This window comes from Aquarana catesbeiana, linkage group LG05 (assembly GCF_042186555.1).
Source record: "Aquarana catesbeiana isolate 2022-GZ linkage group LG05, ASM4218655v1, whole genome shotgun sequence".
Classification (NCBI taxonomy): domain Eukaryota; kingdom Metazoa; phylum Chordata; class Amphibia; order Anura; family Ranidae; genus Aquarana; species Aquarana catesbeiana.
In genome coordinates this window covers 376625795-376640916 of record NC_133328.1, presented here as the reverse complement: position 1 = coordinate 376640916, position 15122 = coordinate 376625795, and the positions used below count along the sequence as shown (strand labels likewise).

At 44.2% G+C, this 15122-nt stretch overlaps 1 protein-coding gene across 2 annotated transcripts in view; it reads left to right on the top strand.

Moving 5' to 3' along the window:
* The window catches only part of RPP40 (ribonuclease P/MRP subunit p40), a 53557-nt gene that overhangs the window by 19768 nt on the left and 18667 nt on the right, over nt 1-15122 (top strand). For both annotated transcript variants that reach the window (XM_073630994.1, XM_073630993.1), the window contains exon 2: nt 13131-13275. In XM_073630994.1, the coding sequence (XP_073487095.1) occupies nt 13131-13275 (145 nt within the window). The remainder of the gene's footprint in view (nt 1-13130; nt 13276-15122) is intronic.

Here is a 15122-nt window from a genome sequence, read left to right as displayed (position 1 = left end):
GGATCTGTAGGAACTTTTGTCTGAAATACCCCATTGAGTGTACCAACTATCTCATTCCAGTACCCATGGAGCCTCGGGCAGCGCCATAGGAGGTGAATAAGGCCCCTGTCGTGCTGTCAACAACGGCAACATAAAGGAGCCCTGCGCATCCTATGCAATTTTTTAGGGGTATAGTGCACTCTCAGTGCTATGAACAATTGTGCAACATTAAGGGAACATGTGGATATGGACTGTAGGGCCTCCTCCCATTGTTCCCCTGTGATTTGGCCAAGGTCCCTTTCCCATGCAGACACCACGTTACATGGATAGGCCCGCAAGTGTCTTGCTAGTAGCATCTGATAGCATTGGGATATAATCCCTTTAGTTACACTACTGGTCTGCAGCACATGGAACACTGGGGTGGGCGACAATGTCCACTCGCCAGCATCCCCCTGCGCAGCGACAGCGTGCCTCAATTGGAGGTATGAGTAAAGCATGTTATCCAGCAAGTTAAATTTAGCTTGTTGTTCTATGAAGGAAAGCAGTTTACCGTCCTTAAATATGTGGGAAAGCAACTTCACACCATGGGTACGCCATCTAGGCCCTTGTTGTTATTTTCCCAGCTCAGTATATGAGCGATTACCCCATATTGGGCTGAAATCCGTAAATCCTTGCACCCCCTGGAGTTGTCTGACCTTCTTCCATATTTTCTGTACTAGTGACAGCGTTGGGGGTCTGCTTGTTGGACTTCGCAAACAATTGTGCCTCTAGGCCCATGGGAATGGTCTCCGCTCCAGAGGCAATCAGCATTAGCTGCGCCGCTGAGCCCTTCGGGTCTTGAGTCATGGAGCCGACCAGCTGCTGCAATTGGGACGCATTTTGATTAAATTGGCCTTGCCTGCCAGTGACATCTTCAAGTTGTTCCATGTATTTATTTTGTCTCAAACGAGACAGTAAGGGATATATGTTTAGGGAGCCGTAGTCTCCAAGGCTGGGCGCGATTTGTATGCCCAGATACTTGAAACTAGTGACCAGAGGGATGGGACAATGGTCAGGAAGTACAACCCCACGATCCCCGTCCAGCATCATCAGAGCTGACTTGGACCAGTTTATGGTCAACCCGGAGTGGTGACCAAACTTTTATTATAGACATCGCCCCTGATAGTGAATGACTCAGGTCCCCCAGAAAGAGTAACATGTCGTCCGCGTATAACATTATTTTTTCGTGCAGAGTTCCATATTGGAACCCCTGTATCTGCGTACTGTCTCTTATCATGGCTGCCAGAGGCTCTATTGCAATCGCAAAGGGGACAGTGGGCAACCTTGCCTTGTCCCCCTGCCCAGGGCAAAGGCTTGTGATACTCTATCTGCCATTCTGATGTTGGCCTGAGGGAATGCATACAATAACTTAACCCATGCTATAAATCGGTCCCCGAAACCAAATTTATCTAGTACTGCCCATAAATATCTCCAGCTGACGCTGTCAAAAGCTTTATTGGCATCGAGAGACAAGAGAGCCCTTTGACCCCCATTATCTGCTTGCATTTTCATGTTCAGGAACAACCTCCTCAGATTTGTAGCCGTGGACTTTTGTGGCATGAAGCCGGCCTGATCTTGGTGTATAATGGAGGAGATAATCCCGTTGACCCGAAGCGCCAGGACCTTGGCAAGGATCTTTACATCACTCTGAAGTAATGAAATAGGCCTGTAGGAGCCAGGGTCAACCAGATCCTTCCCCTGCTTAAGTAGAATTACATTTGCCCTTGCCATAGAGTCAGGGAGCTTACAGGTTTTTAATGCCTGCCTGGAAGCAGGTAACAGCTCTGGAAGTATCTGTTCCCCGTATTGATTAAATACCTCCATAGGGAGGCCATCTTCTCCCAGTGCCTTACAGGTGGGAAAAGAGCAGGCCGCCATCTGTAGCCCCTCCAGGGTTAGCATCCAATTGTTTTTTAGCTTCAGCAGACAATAAAGGTAAATCAATTTTGGACATATAAATGCGGTCAGATCTGCATCCGAGTAAGCATCCCTCGGCCTGTAAAGGTCTCCATAAAAGGATGCCAGCTCGGATATAACGACCTCTGGTGAATTAACTTTACTGTTAGCAGCACGAATAGCTCCAATGGCCGGTGACTGTTGTTAAGATCGCGCAATTTTAGCAAGTAAGTGGCCCGTCTTTTCCCCCTCCTCATAAAACGCCAACTTTGTGAAGAACCTTTTTCGCTCCACAGTGGAGGATCTCAGACGGTCCAAGGAGTCCTGGGCCGACATCCATGCCTCCCTGGCAGAGTCAGTAGGATCAGTTACATATGTTAGTTCTAATTGCCTCACCAAATCCCCTGCCTGTTCTAACAGGACTGAGGAGTTGTGTTTTGACCTTTTGTATTTCTTGAATAAAAATCCCTCTTAAATATGCTTTAAAGGTTTCCCATTTCAAGTGAACATCAGTTTTTTTTTTGCCGGTGTGTCCTAAAAAAGACCTGGATCTGAGAGGCTATCCTTTCCTGCGAAGTGAAAAGCTTTAGCCTGAAAGCGTTCAACTTCCACGGGGCCCTGGGTAAAGTACTAGGGGGTTGGGTAGTTAACTATAAAGCTAGTGGGGAGTACTCCACTTTAGAGATGTTACCAACCAGATTTGGGGTACCCACGCACAAATCAATACGGGATAATGACCCATGGGTCTTGGAGAAACAAGAAAATTGTTTACTATCTGGATTGCGGCTACGCCATACGTCGATCCATCCTACCTCTGCAAGTAGGCGGCTAAGAGCAATGCCCTGTCCGCCCCCAGGGGGCGGCACAGGTGGGTGTCTGTCTAGTCTAGGATCCAAGTAGCAATTAAAGTCCCCCATTATTTAATACTGGGATATCCGGCTTGTTAGCTAAATAGGATATTAACAGCTGTAACACCTCCCTAGAGAACGGAGGGGGCACGTACACAAAGGCTAAGATCAATGTGATTTGTATACAGTTTGCAATACAAAAACACAAATCTACCAGATATATCAATCAGAGAGTCCAACTCCTGGTATACTAGGGCTTTATGGATCAATACACTCACTCCACGTGAAAACGCGGAGTAGGTGGAGTGATAGGCCTTACCAACCCAAGCGTACTGACCATATCGACCCGCAGGTGAGTCTCCTGCAGGCCAATTATGGCCGGGTGGAACTTCCGCAAACCAGCTGAGATCATAGATCTTTTCAGTGGGTCGTTCACTCCCCGAACGTTCCAGGACACTATAGGTGTATCATACATTGCAAATACCAAATCCAGTTCTTGTAAGTGTAACAAGGTCCCGAGGACTTCCAACATGCAGTCCGTGCACAGACTGGGATGGTCAGCAAGCAGTGTGGAACACGAGAGGGATTGGCGAAGCAGTTCATGGAGTGGAGATGCATCAAACTTCTGTGAAAGAGAAATTAAACTTAATTGCAGGGCAAAGCGAACCAAGTAATATGTCCAGGGGTGAAATACATCCTGTAGAACAGTCCCTACTAACCAGGCCCAGCAAGGGGGTTCCAAATAATGTGGGGCTCTGTAGGCCCTAACCGTGCCAACAGGGCACACAAACTCAAGCTATAACAGTGGCAACGTGTAGAGTTCAGGTGTGGAGCACAATTGCAGTCCACCTGAATGGTTAAACAAAAATTGAAGAGAGCTCATAAAATATTGAAATTCACTCGCTGATACTGGATATTAAGTAAAGGTCCTCTTTTGATGAAGCATTAACGACAGTAGAATGTGGGCGCCCTTTATACCTGCAACAGATGTGTTTAAGTGAAGTCATCCTTCCTCATTTTCACGTCTGCGGCGACATAGGTCTTGTTCATTCTGGTCCAGCCACCCTGCAGCATCTTGTGTGTTTTGGAAAAAGTGGTTTTGATCTCCGGCTGTGATTCGCAACTTGGCTGGGAATAGCTTTGTGTACTTGAGGTATAGTCGTTGCAGCCGTTTTTGGATCTTCTGCGCTGCACTTCTGCTGAGAAGTCAGGATAAAAGGAAGTTTTGGTGCCGTTGTACTGCACAGCCCCCTTCTCTCTGGCAAGTCACAGCACGACATCACAGTCCCGGTAGTTAAGGAGCCTGGCCAGCATCGCTCTAGGGGGTTTGCAGGTGGGAGAGGTCTTGGTGGTACCCGATACGCCCGCTCCACCGCGTACAGGGGAGAGAAGGCCTCCTTGCCAAATATTTCCTGCAGCCAGCCTTCAACGAATACAGTGGGGTCCCTGCCCTCCACCTTCTCTGGGAGCCCCACTATACGGACGTTATTGCGTCTCAGGTGGTTCTCAATGTCGTCAGTCTTTGCAAAGGCCTGATGCGCATGCTGTGTGGCCCCCCCGTATGTCTCTGTTCAAATAAGGCATAGGGTCTTCTATGTCACTTACTTTCCCCTTCACTGCCGTGGTTCTCTCCCTGATTTTTTGAATGTCCTGGCAGAGGAGAGAGACAGTCTCCTTCAGCCCCCCAAATTTTTCCTTGAGGTCATCCACCGAAGCAGTACATCTGTGGACCGCATGTAATATTTCACTAAGCGTGGGTTGGGGGCTATCCTCCGCCTGCAATTCAAACAGACCAGGCATGGGGTCAGGGACAGACTCCATAGTGTCAGTGTCTTCCAGCCTGTCTGTATCAATTTTGCCTGCCTGCTCTGTGGACACTGCAGGGAGCTGTGTACTGGCCTGTGTGGAGTCAGCAGAGCCTGCCAGCTTCTGTGCGTAGTATAGCATTTTCCTGGGTTGGTCTTTATTCTTAGGGGGTTTCTGTAACTTACCCCCCTGCTCTGTCTTCTTGTCCTGGCCTCGTGGCGTTCTCTGAGGCTGAGACGTCCAGGCGCCATCTTGGAAGTCCGGAGCGGCCGAGGCCGCGGAATCTCCGCGATTCCCGCGGGTCATCATGCCCGAATTTGCAGTTGCTGCTGGGTCCTGAGGTGTCAGGGAAGCTGTGGGCACCAGGCTCTTTGGTTTTTGGGCGCCGGGAGAAGCAAGGTGAGGATCGGATCGGATGGAGGATCAACAGCGGGAGCTCCAGTGAACAGGTCTGTTCACATGCCGCGCTAGGCCACGCCCCCAATGTTATGTAGGTTAGACCTCTTCTCGAACCTATCAAACCAATCCACGGCTTGCAGAAAATTCTGCATCCCTTGCTGCCTCATCTCCTTTCTTAGCCTTCAGGTCATTGAATAAGCTTAAGGCTTTACTTTGTATAATTGCCTGGTTGACAGGAACATGACGTGTAGTCTGATTTTCTATCCAAAGTATTAAGATTATCTCAATGTCTGCAACAATGCTATCCCTTTTTCGAATTGTTGTGTTAACAGGTGTAGCACTGTTAATTTCTGCAAGAATTTTTTTTCTGTTTTTCATGACAGTGTTAACTGTAGTCAGAGTGTAGCCTAGCCTTCGGCTTCAGCTTGAGTTACACCTTCATCATACATTTTAATAATTTTAGCCTTCATATCCAAGGTAATATCTATGATTTATGGGGGTTTTTTTGGTACTATTTGCCATTATTTTGTGTGTCCCTGTAACAATCAAAAGAACAAGTACTGTACTGTAGAAGTTCCTAAAATATGTACTGTAACTGTATTTGAGGGGGTTAGGGGATGTAGTGGGAGGTCAGGGCCTATATTGGGGGCTATACAGTACAGGTACTGTACTCCACTTACATTTAAGCAGACTGCAATGCTGGGCTGGCTGGTGGGCAACGCTAAGCTGGCGGGCACCCCTGAGCCTCGGTGCTGGCTGGCGGGCACCCCTGATTCTCGGTTCTGGCGGGCATGGGCTGGCAGGCAGTGCACAGCACATACACGATAGGTACAGTTATATGCAAAAGTTTAGGAACCCCTGACAATTTCCATGATTGTCATTTATAAACATTTGGGTGTTTGGATCAGCAATTTCATTTTGATCTATCAAATAACCGAAGGACACAGTAATATTTCAGTAGTGAAATGAGGTTTATTGGATCAACAGAAAATGTGCAATATGCAAAATTAGACAGGTGCATACATTTGGGCACCCCAACAGAAAAATAACATCAATATTAAGTAGAGCCTCCTTTAGCAGAAATAACAGCCTCTAGACTCTTCCTATAGCCTGTAATGAGTGTCTGGATTCTGGATGAATGTATTTTGGATCATTCCTCCTTACAAAACATCTCCAGTTCAGTTAGGTTTGATGGTTGCCGAGCATGGACAGCCCGCTTCAAATCACCCAACAGATGTTCAGTGATATTCTGGGGACTGGGGTGGCTATTCCAGAACACTGTACTTGTTCCTCTGCATAAATGCCCAAGTAGATTTTGAGCAGTGTTTTGGGTCGTTGTCTTGTTGAAATATCCAGCCCCGGCGTAACTTCAACTTTGTGACTGATTCCTCAACAATATTCTCTAGAATCTGCTGATATTGAGTGGAATCCATGCGACCCTCAACTTTAACCAGATTGGCAGTACTGGCACTGGCCACACCAAATTTTACTGTGGGTAGCAAGTGTTATTCTTGGAATGCTGTGTTCTTTTGCCGCCATGCATATAACGCCCCTTGTTATGACCAAATAACTCAATCTTTATTTCATCAGTCCACAGCACCTTATTCCAAAATGAAGCTGGCTTGTCCAAATGTGAGTTTGCATACCTCAAGCGACTCCGTTTGTGGCGTGTGTGCAGAAAAGGCTTCTTTCACATCACTCTCCCATACAGCTTCTACCTGTGCAAAGTGCGCCGAATTGTTGAAGGATGCACAGTGACACCATCTGCAGCAAGTTGATGTTGTAGGTCTTTGGAGGTGGTCCGTGGGCTGTTTTTGAGCGTTCTCACCATCCTTCGCCTTTGCCTCTCCAATATTTTATGTGGCTCGCCACTTCTGGTCTTAACAAGAACTGTGCCTCTGGTCTTCCATTTCCTCACTATGTTCCTCACAGTGGACACTGACAGCTTGTATCACTGCGATAATTTTTTGTAGCCTTTCCCTAAACCATAATGTAGAACAATCTTTGTTTTTCAGGTCATTTGAGAGTTGTTTTTAGGCCCCCATGTTGCCACTCTTCAGAGGAGAGTCAAAGAGAACAACTTGCAATTGGCCACCTTAAATACCTTTTCTCATGATTGGATGGAATTGTGTGTTCCAATTAATCAGTGCTAAGTAGTTACAGGTATTCAAATCAACAAAATGACAAGGGTGCCCAAATTTATGCACCTGTCTAATTTTGTTTTGATGCATATTGCGCATATTCTGTTAATCCAATAAACCTCATTTCACTACTGAAATATTACTGTGTCATTCAGTTATTTGATAGATCAAAATGAAATTGCTGAGCCAAACGCCCAAATATTTATAAATGACAATCATGGAAATTGTCAGGAGTTCCTAAACTTTTGCATACAACCGTACCTGTAACAATGAAAAGGATAAATACTGTACAGGGGCTGTAGTGAGGGGTTCAGGGGATGTAGTGGGGGGTCCAGGGCCTGTAGTGGGGGGCTATACAGTACTCCACTTACGTTTATGCAGACTGCAAATCTGGGCTGGCTGGCGAGCAACTGTGGGCCTCTGTACTGGCTGGCGGCACCTCTGGGCTGGCGGTACCTCTGGGCAATGCTGGGCTTGCTGGCTGGGGCCTCTGAGCTGGCTGGCAGGCACCTGCTGGGATGGCTGGTGGGTACCTCTGGGCCAGCGGGCAATGCTGGGCTGGCTCACAGGAACTTTACCTCTTCTCTCTACAACTCCGGATGGCAGCTCTGTTTCTTCCGGGTCATACTGCGGCTGCGCGGCGTGGTAATGTACGTACTTGCGAGGCACTTTAGTACACTCCCAAGCATGTCCGTACTCGTGAGTGTCCGTAAATCGGGGTATGCCTGTATACTGTTCCAGTTTACTTCAGTCTGTTTTGTTTGTAATATTATGATCTGAGAACCTCTGTCTGTGATGCAGGTAAGCTATTCCTAAACATACTATGTGTGTCATGTAAAAAAAGAAGTCCTTAATCAGATTCAAGCCTGCATTCGAGGTTCAACTGTGATTGATGATACAGAAAGCAGAGAACGTTTTACAGCATAACACTCTAAAAAAAAAAAAAGTACACCGTCAGTGACCTTGTGAGTTATACTTTGGATTTTTGCTGCAGTGCATTGCTCATAACTGAGATTAAGACCCCTTTCACACTTGTGCTACTTCAAAGTCGCACGTTTTTACCGTTATTTTGCGGCCGCGATTTGAGATCAGTACTACTTTGTATGACTTTACAGGGTAGCGGTTTACAAATGCTTTGACCCTCAGCTTGTGCTTACAGCTTGTGCTTACAAAGTCCTACTGAAATCGTGTCTATATTATTCAGGTACGATTTGCATGCTACTTGAGGGCTTAACATTGAGGTCTATGGACATCAACTTGCATAGAAGTTGGACCAAAGTAGTGCAGGGACTACTTTGAAGTAGGCACAACTTAAAGTCATGCCAATATGAATGGTAGTCATTGTTAAATCATGGAGAATGATGCAGTACAAAATCGTGGGACAAGTCGTATAAGTGTGAATGGGGCCTAAGGGGGATTGAAAAGAATTGCTAATTCCAGCACTGCTGCAGTGTTTACTGAATAGAATTAGTAGCACCCTGTTTTTATTTTTTTCAGTAGTTGCCTACAATTTGTTGTTTTAGGTTCAGTCAAAGGAATCCTCTTTCACAGTTGCTGGTTGTGTAGTGTATTAAATTGGAGCAACACCCAAAAGGGGAAGTTCTGCTTTAAGCATTTCAACACCCCACCCCACCCCCCCCCCCATCTCCTATGCCACATTTGGCATGTCATATTTTTTTATATTTTTTGCGTGGGGGGGATCAGGTACCAAGTTTTGACAGGTACCTGCTCCCACTTCTGCTCGGGCCACCTAGGCGACCTTGGTGGATCTACAGTATGTTGGTCTTTGGTATCAGTAATGGACAATGGTGCTTCTTCTCATTCCTATTTTTCCAGATTGTACAGAGTGATTTTAGCCTGTGATTTTCCCATTTATATTTATAGAGCTCATTGAGGAGGAGCAGGGACAACTACTTCAATTATTGAATTTTACCATGATGGAAACCCCTTCAAGTTTGTAGTTAAGCACATTCACAATAAGTATTTTTCTCTTCCTTAATCAACATAGTTTTTTTTTTTTCTATATTTAAGGCATTTTTGCTGGGTAATCTGCATGTATTACAAGTATATGTGTATCTTTGTCAGTACCTTGGACAGAGGATGCCCAGGAGGTTCAGGCTGCAATTCTAACAATTATGTGTATGCTGAAAGATATATTTTTGTTGTGCTAACATAGCTGTGTGATTCCTATTTACATTGGAGCTGCACGATTCTGGCTAAAATGAGAATCACAATTTTTTTGCTTAGAGGATAGATCACGATTCTCTCACGATTCTCGCGGCGTAACATCATCTTTCACTTTAAAACAAAAAAATTGTGCTAACTTTACTGTTTCGTTTTTTTTTTATTTATTGAAGTGTATTTTTTCCCCAAAAATTGCATTTGAAAGACCGCTGGGCAAATACAGTGTGACATAAAATATTGCAGCAATTGCCATTTTATTCCCTAGGGTCTCTGCTAAAAAAAAAAAAAAAAAAAATATTTTATATATCTTGTCCCATAGCCAAAACAGGAAGTGAGAGGATTTACTTGCAAATTAGGAGAATGATGTGGGGCCCTCCAGGTCACCAGAACTAGTGTCCCCATTGGAAGATTTCCCCCGTATTACTGTTCTGGGGACAACCCAAAATTTGGGATTTTCTTGTACTTTCACTTTTGATGATCATGGTAATCAATACAAATAGAGGGTCTGAATCTCACTTAACCACTTAAGGACCGCCTCACGCCGATTTACGTCGGCAAGGCAGCACGGGCAGGCAGAATCACGTACATATACGTGATCTGCCTCCTGCGGATGGGGGGTCCGATCGGACCCCCCCGTGCCCGAGGCGGTCCTCTTTTGTCCCCCGGCGATCTGAGGTATTAGCGTAGGGTACAGCATAGCGTAGGGTACAGCATTGCACAGACTAGGCACACTTTCACAGGGTCTCCCAAAATGCCATCACATTTTGAGAGACCCGAACCTGGAACCGGTTACAGTTATAAAAGTTAGTTACAAAAAAGTTGAAAAAAAAAAAAAAAAAAGAAATATAAAATAAAAAAAATAGTTGTCGTTTTATTGTTCTCTCTCTATTCTCTGTCTATTGTTCTGCTCTTTTTTACTGTATTCTATTCTGCAATGTTTTATTGTTGTTATGTTTTATCATGTTTGTTTTTCAGGTATGCAATTTTTTATACTTTACCGTTTACTGTGTTTTATTGTTAACCATTTTTTTGTCTTCAGGTACGCCATTCACGACTTTGAGTGGTTATACCAGAATGATGCCTGCAGGTTTAGGTATCATCTTGGTATCAGATGAAAGCGGTCGGCTTTCATGTAAAAGCAATCCTAGCGGCTAATTAGCCTCTAGACTGCTTTTACAAGCCGTGGGAGTGAATTGCCCCCCCCCCCCCCCCACCGTCTTCCGTGTTTTTCTCTGGCTCTCCTGTCTCAACAGGAAACCTGAGAATGCAGCCGGTGATTCAGCCAGCTGACCATAGAGCTGATCAGAGACCAGAGTGGCTCCAAACATCTCTATGGCCTAAGAAACCGGAAGCTACGAGCATTTCATGACTTAGATTTCGCCGGATGTAAACAGCGCCATTGGGAAAGCATTTTATCACACCGACCTTGGTGTGGCCAGATGCTTTGAGGGCAGAGGAGAGATCTAGGGTCTAATAGACCCCAATTTTTTTTAAAAAAAGAGTACCTGTCACTACCTATTGCTATCATAGGGGATATTTACATTCCCTGAGATAACAATAAAAATGATTAAAAAAATACAATTATAAAAAAGCAAAAAAAAATAAAGAAAAAAAAAGCACCCCTGTCGCCCCCTGCTCTCGCGCAAAGGCGAACGCAAGCGGCGGTCTGTCGTCAAACGTAAACAGCAATTGCACCGTGCATGTGAGGTATCACCGTGAAGGTCAGATCGAGGGCAGTAATTTTTAGCAGTAGACCTCCTCTGTAAATCTAAAGTGGTAACCTGTAAAGGCTTTTAAAAATGTATTTATTTTGTTGCCACTGCACGTTTGTGCGCAATTGTAAAGCATGTCATGTTTTTGGTATCCATTTACTCGGCCTAAGATCATCTTTTTTATTTCATCAAACATTTGGGCAATATAGTGTGTTTTAGTGCATTAACATTTAAAAAAGTGTGTTTTTTTTCCCCAAAAAACGCGTTTGAAAAATCGCTGCGCAAATACTGTGTGAAAAAAATGAAACACCCACCATTTTAATCTGTAGGGCATTTGCTTTAAAAAAATTTATAATGTGTGGGGGTTCAAAGTAATTTTCTTGCAAAAAAAATAATTTTTTCATGTAAACAAAAAGTGTCAGAAAGGGCTTTGTCTTCAAGTGGTTAGAAGAGTGGGTGATGTGTGACATAAGCTTCTAAATGTTGTGCATAAAATGCCAGGACAGTTCAAAACCCCCCCAAATGACCCCATTTTGGAAAGTAGACACCCCAAGCTATTTGCTGAGAGTCATGTCGAGTCCATGGAATATTTTATATTGTGACACAAGTTGCGGGAAAGAGACAAATTTTTTTTTTTGCACAAAGTTGTCACTAAATGATATATTGCTCAAACATGCCATGGGAACATGTGAAATTACACCCCAAAATACATTCTGCTGCTTCTCCTGAGTACGTGGATACCACATGTGAGACTTTTTGGGAGCCTAGCCGTGTACGGGACCCCGAAAACCAAGCACCGCCTTCAGGCTTTCTAAGGGCGTAAATTTTTGATTTCACTCTTCACTGCCTATCACAGTTTCGGAGGCCATGGAATGCCCAGTTGGCACAAACCCCCCCCCCCCAAATGACCCCATTTTGGAAAGTAGACACCCCAAGCTATTTGCTGAGAGGTATAGTGAGTATTTTGCAGACCTCAATTTTGTCACAAAGTTTTGAAAATTGAAAAAAGAAAAAAAAAATGTTTTTTCTTGTCTTTCTTCATTTTCAAAAACAAATGAGAGCTGCAAAATACTCACCATGCCTCTCAGCAAATAGCTTGGGGTGTCTACTTTCCAAAATGGGGTCATTTGGGGGGGGGTTTGTGCCATCTGGGCATTTTATGTGATAGGTAGTGAGGAGTGAAATCAAAAATTTACGCCCTTAGAAATCCTGAAGGCGGTGATTGGTTTTCGGGGCCCCGTACGCGGTTAGGCTCCCAAAAAGTCCCACATATGTGGTATTCCCGTACTCAGGAGAAGCAGCTGAATGTATTTTGGGGTGCAATTCCACATAGGCCCATGGCCTGTGTGAGCAATATATCATTTAGTGACAACTTTTTGTAAATATTTTTTTTTTTTTGTCATTATTCAATCACTTGGGACAAAAAAAATAAATATTCAATGGGTTCAACATGCCTCTCAGCAATTTCCTTGGGGTGTCTACTTTCCAAAATGGGGTCATTTGGGGGGGTTTTGTACTGCCCTGACATTTTAGCACCTCAAGAAATGACATAGGCAGTCATAAACTAAAAGCTGTGTAAATTCCAGAAAATGTACCCTAGTTTGTAGACGCTATAACTTTTGCGCAAACCAATAAATATACGCTTATTGACATTTTTTTTACCAAAGACATGTGGCCGAATACATTTTGGCCTAAATGTATGACTAAAATTGAGTTTATTGGATTTTTTTTATAACAAAAAGTAGAAAATATCATATTTTTCAAAATTTTCAGTCTTTTTCCGTTTATAGCGCAAAAAATAAAAACCGCAGAGGTGATCAAATACCATCAAAAGAAAGCTCTATTTGTGGGAAGAAAAGAAACAAATTTCGTTTGGGTACAGCATTGCATGACCGTGCAATTAGCAGTTAAAGCGACGCAGTGCCAAATTGGAAAAAGACCTCTGGTCCTTAGGCAGCATAATGGTCCGGGGCTAAAGTGGTTAAGGGAGGGCAGAGGTAACAATAAAAATCTGACGGATATTCTAATCCGTCTCCACTCTATCCAAAACGAAATTGCCTTTAGTTCTAGTCTTATTTTATGCTGCATTGAATATTGAACTTAACCTCTATGTTTCAACACAACAGGTATCTATTTTGTTACCAGAATGTGGACATTTACCAGTAAAATTAAAGAATACGATTGATGGTTTGGGGAATTATTATCTTGTAAAAGACTTACCTTTACATGAGTTTATAACGCAAGAATTCAGGGACGCATTTATAAAAAAAGGTAAATCAAGTAAGAAAAAAATATTCATGTCTATGCTTGAAGGAAAAGGTGATTTTGTTGCTTTTGGATTACTGTGCTCTACACGTTACCTTGTACGTTAATAACTGGTTTTGGGCAATGGAAATACTACACAGAGTCAAAAAAATGTCATTTTTGGGTTCATGAGTGGTGCATGCAGAACTGCTTATCTGTCTCTGTATGCAAGTACTGTATTTATCGGCGTATAACATGCACTTTTTTCCCCTTAAAATCAGGGGAAAATCGTGGGTGCGTGTTATATGCCGATCCCCGCTATTTTGTGATCTATCGGAGCGATCACCGCGATCGCCGCCGACATTCACATAGCGTGTATTTTTAAATATGGCGCCGTGGAGTTCGGAGGGACTCGGCGGCGCTCGTTCAGATGAACGAGCGCCGCCGAGAACACAGTGACTGGGCGGAGCCGAGATACACATAGCCGAGGGTTCTCGGCTCTTCTCGGCGCCGTTCACAGTCCCGCCATTGGACCTGTGTTATGTCCATCATAGGGACTGGGCGTGACTGTGAACGGCGCTGAGAAGAGCCGAGAACCCTCGGCTATGTGTATCTCGGCTCCGCCCAGTCACTGTGTTCTCGGCGGCGCTCGTTCTGCCGAACGAGCGCCGCCGAGTCCCTCCAAACTCCGCGGCGCCATATTTAAAAATACAAACTAAACTTGTGTATGTCGGCGGCGATCATAAAATGTACACTGGGGACAAGGCTGCACTGACCACTGGGGACAAGGCTGCACTGGACACTGGGGCAAGGCTGCACTGACAAGGCTGCACTGGACACTGGGGCAAGGTTGCACTGACAAGGCTGCAGATGGACACGATAACGCTGCATTGATGGGCATTTAAATGTAAGTTTTTTTTCCTTAAACTTCCCTCCTAAAAGTTTTTTCCTTTAAAATTCCCTCCTAAACTTGGGGTGCGTGTTATACACCGATAAATACGGTAATTGCTCGGATGTGCAGTTACATCCATACAACCATGGCTTCTGTCAGCCTATCATTGATTTGCACTGTTCATCTGTTGGCCATGGCTGTTTACAATCAACTGTGACTTCTGGGCACAGCAATACGCTGAATTCCAATGGTGTATGACCCTCTGCATTCATGTGTTTAAGCCCTTAGTACTCTGGGCATGTGTAGTAGTACATCCTTCTCTTCAGTTCCTTTGCTGTATTTACCACTGTGACAGATGGGACATGTAGGGAATGGATTGGTGATCTCTCCTCCCTCACCTCTCTGTACTTCAGGCTTACCCCCTCCAGTCAGATCTATACCTCAGTACATAGTGTTGCTCCCACTATGCGTTGCAGGCCTCATTGCAAAAATGTAGTAAATGAACATCTATCAGGAGATCAGTGTTGCTGCATTTGCTTGGTGCTTATTCTTTATTCTTTTTTTCTTTTTTTTTTTTTTTTTTTTGCGAAAGGAAGGCTGTCACTTAAAGACTGTGTGTGTTAAAACCTTTTTATCCACTTATTAGCACTTTGACCCTAATTAGTCATAACTAACTCCTATTTCTGTTTTACTTATGTGTGTTCTCACTTCCCGGTTGGTTTTTAGGTATTTGTGATATAGCCAGGGCTTCACAGATAATTCCTGGGAGGGCCATATTAACTGTGCCTTTCAGGGAGATCTTGTTCCTAAATTGTGAAATCTTGTAGGGGACAAAAAGCTTTTAAAAAAAATGTGTATTTTACTGTGTATACGTCAAATGAGGCACTTGACTTAAATTGCCATATGACATTACACTCATCTGTTAAAAAAAAAAAAAAAAATGTGATTTCATGCTATTTGCATGATAACTGATCTACCTTTT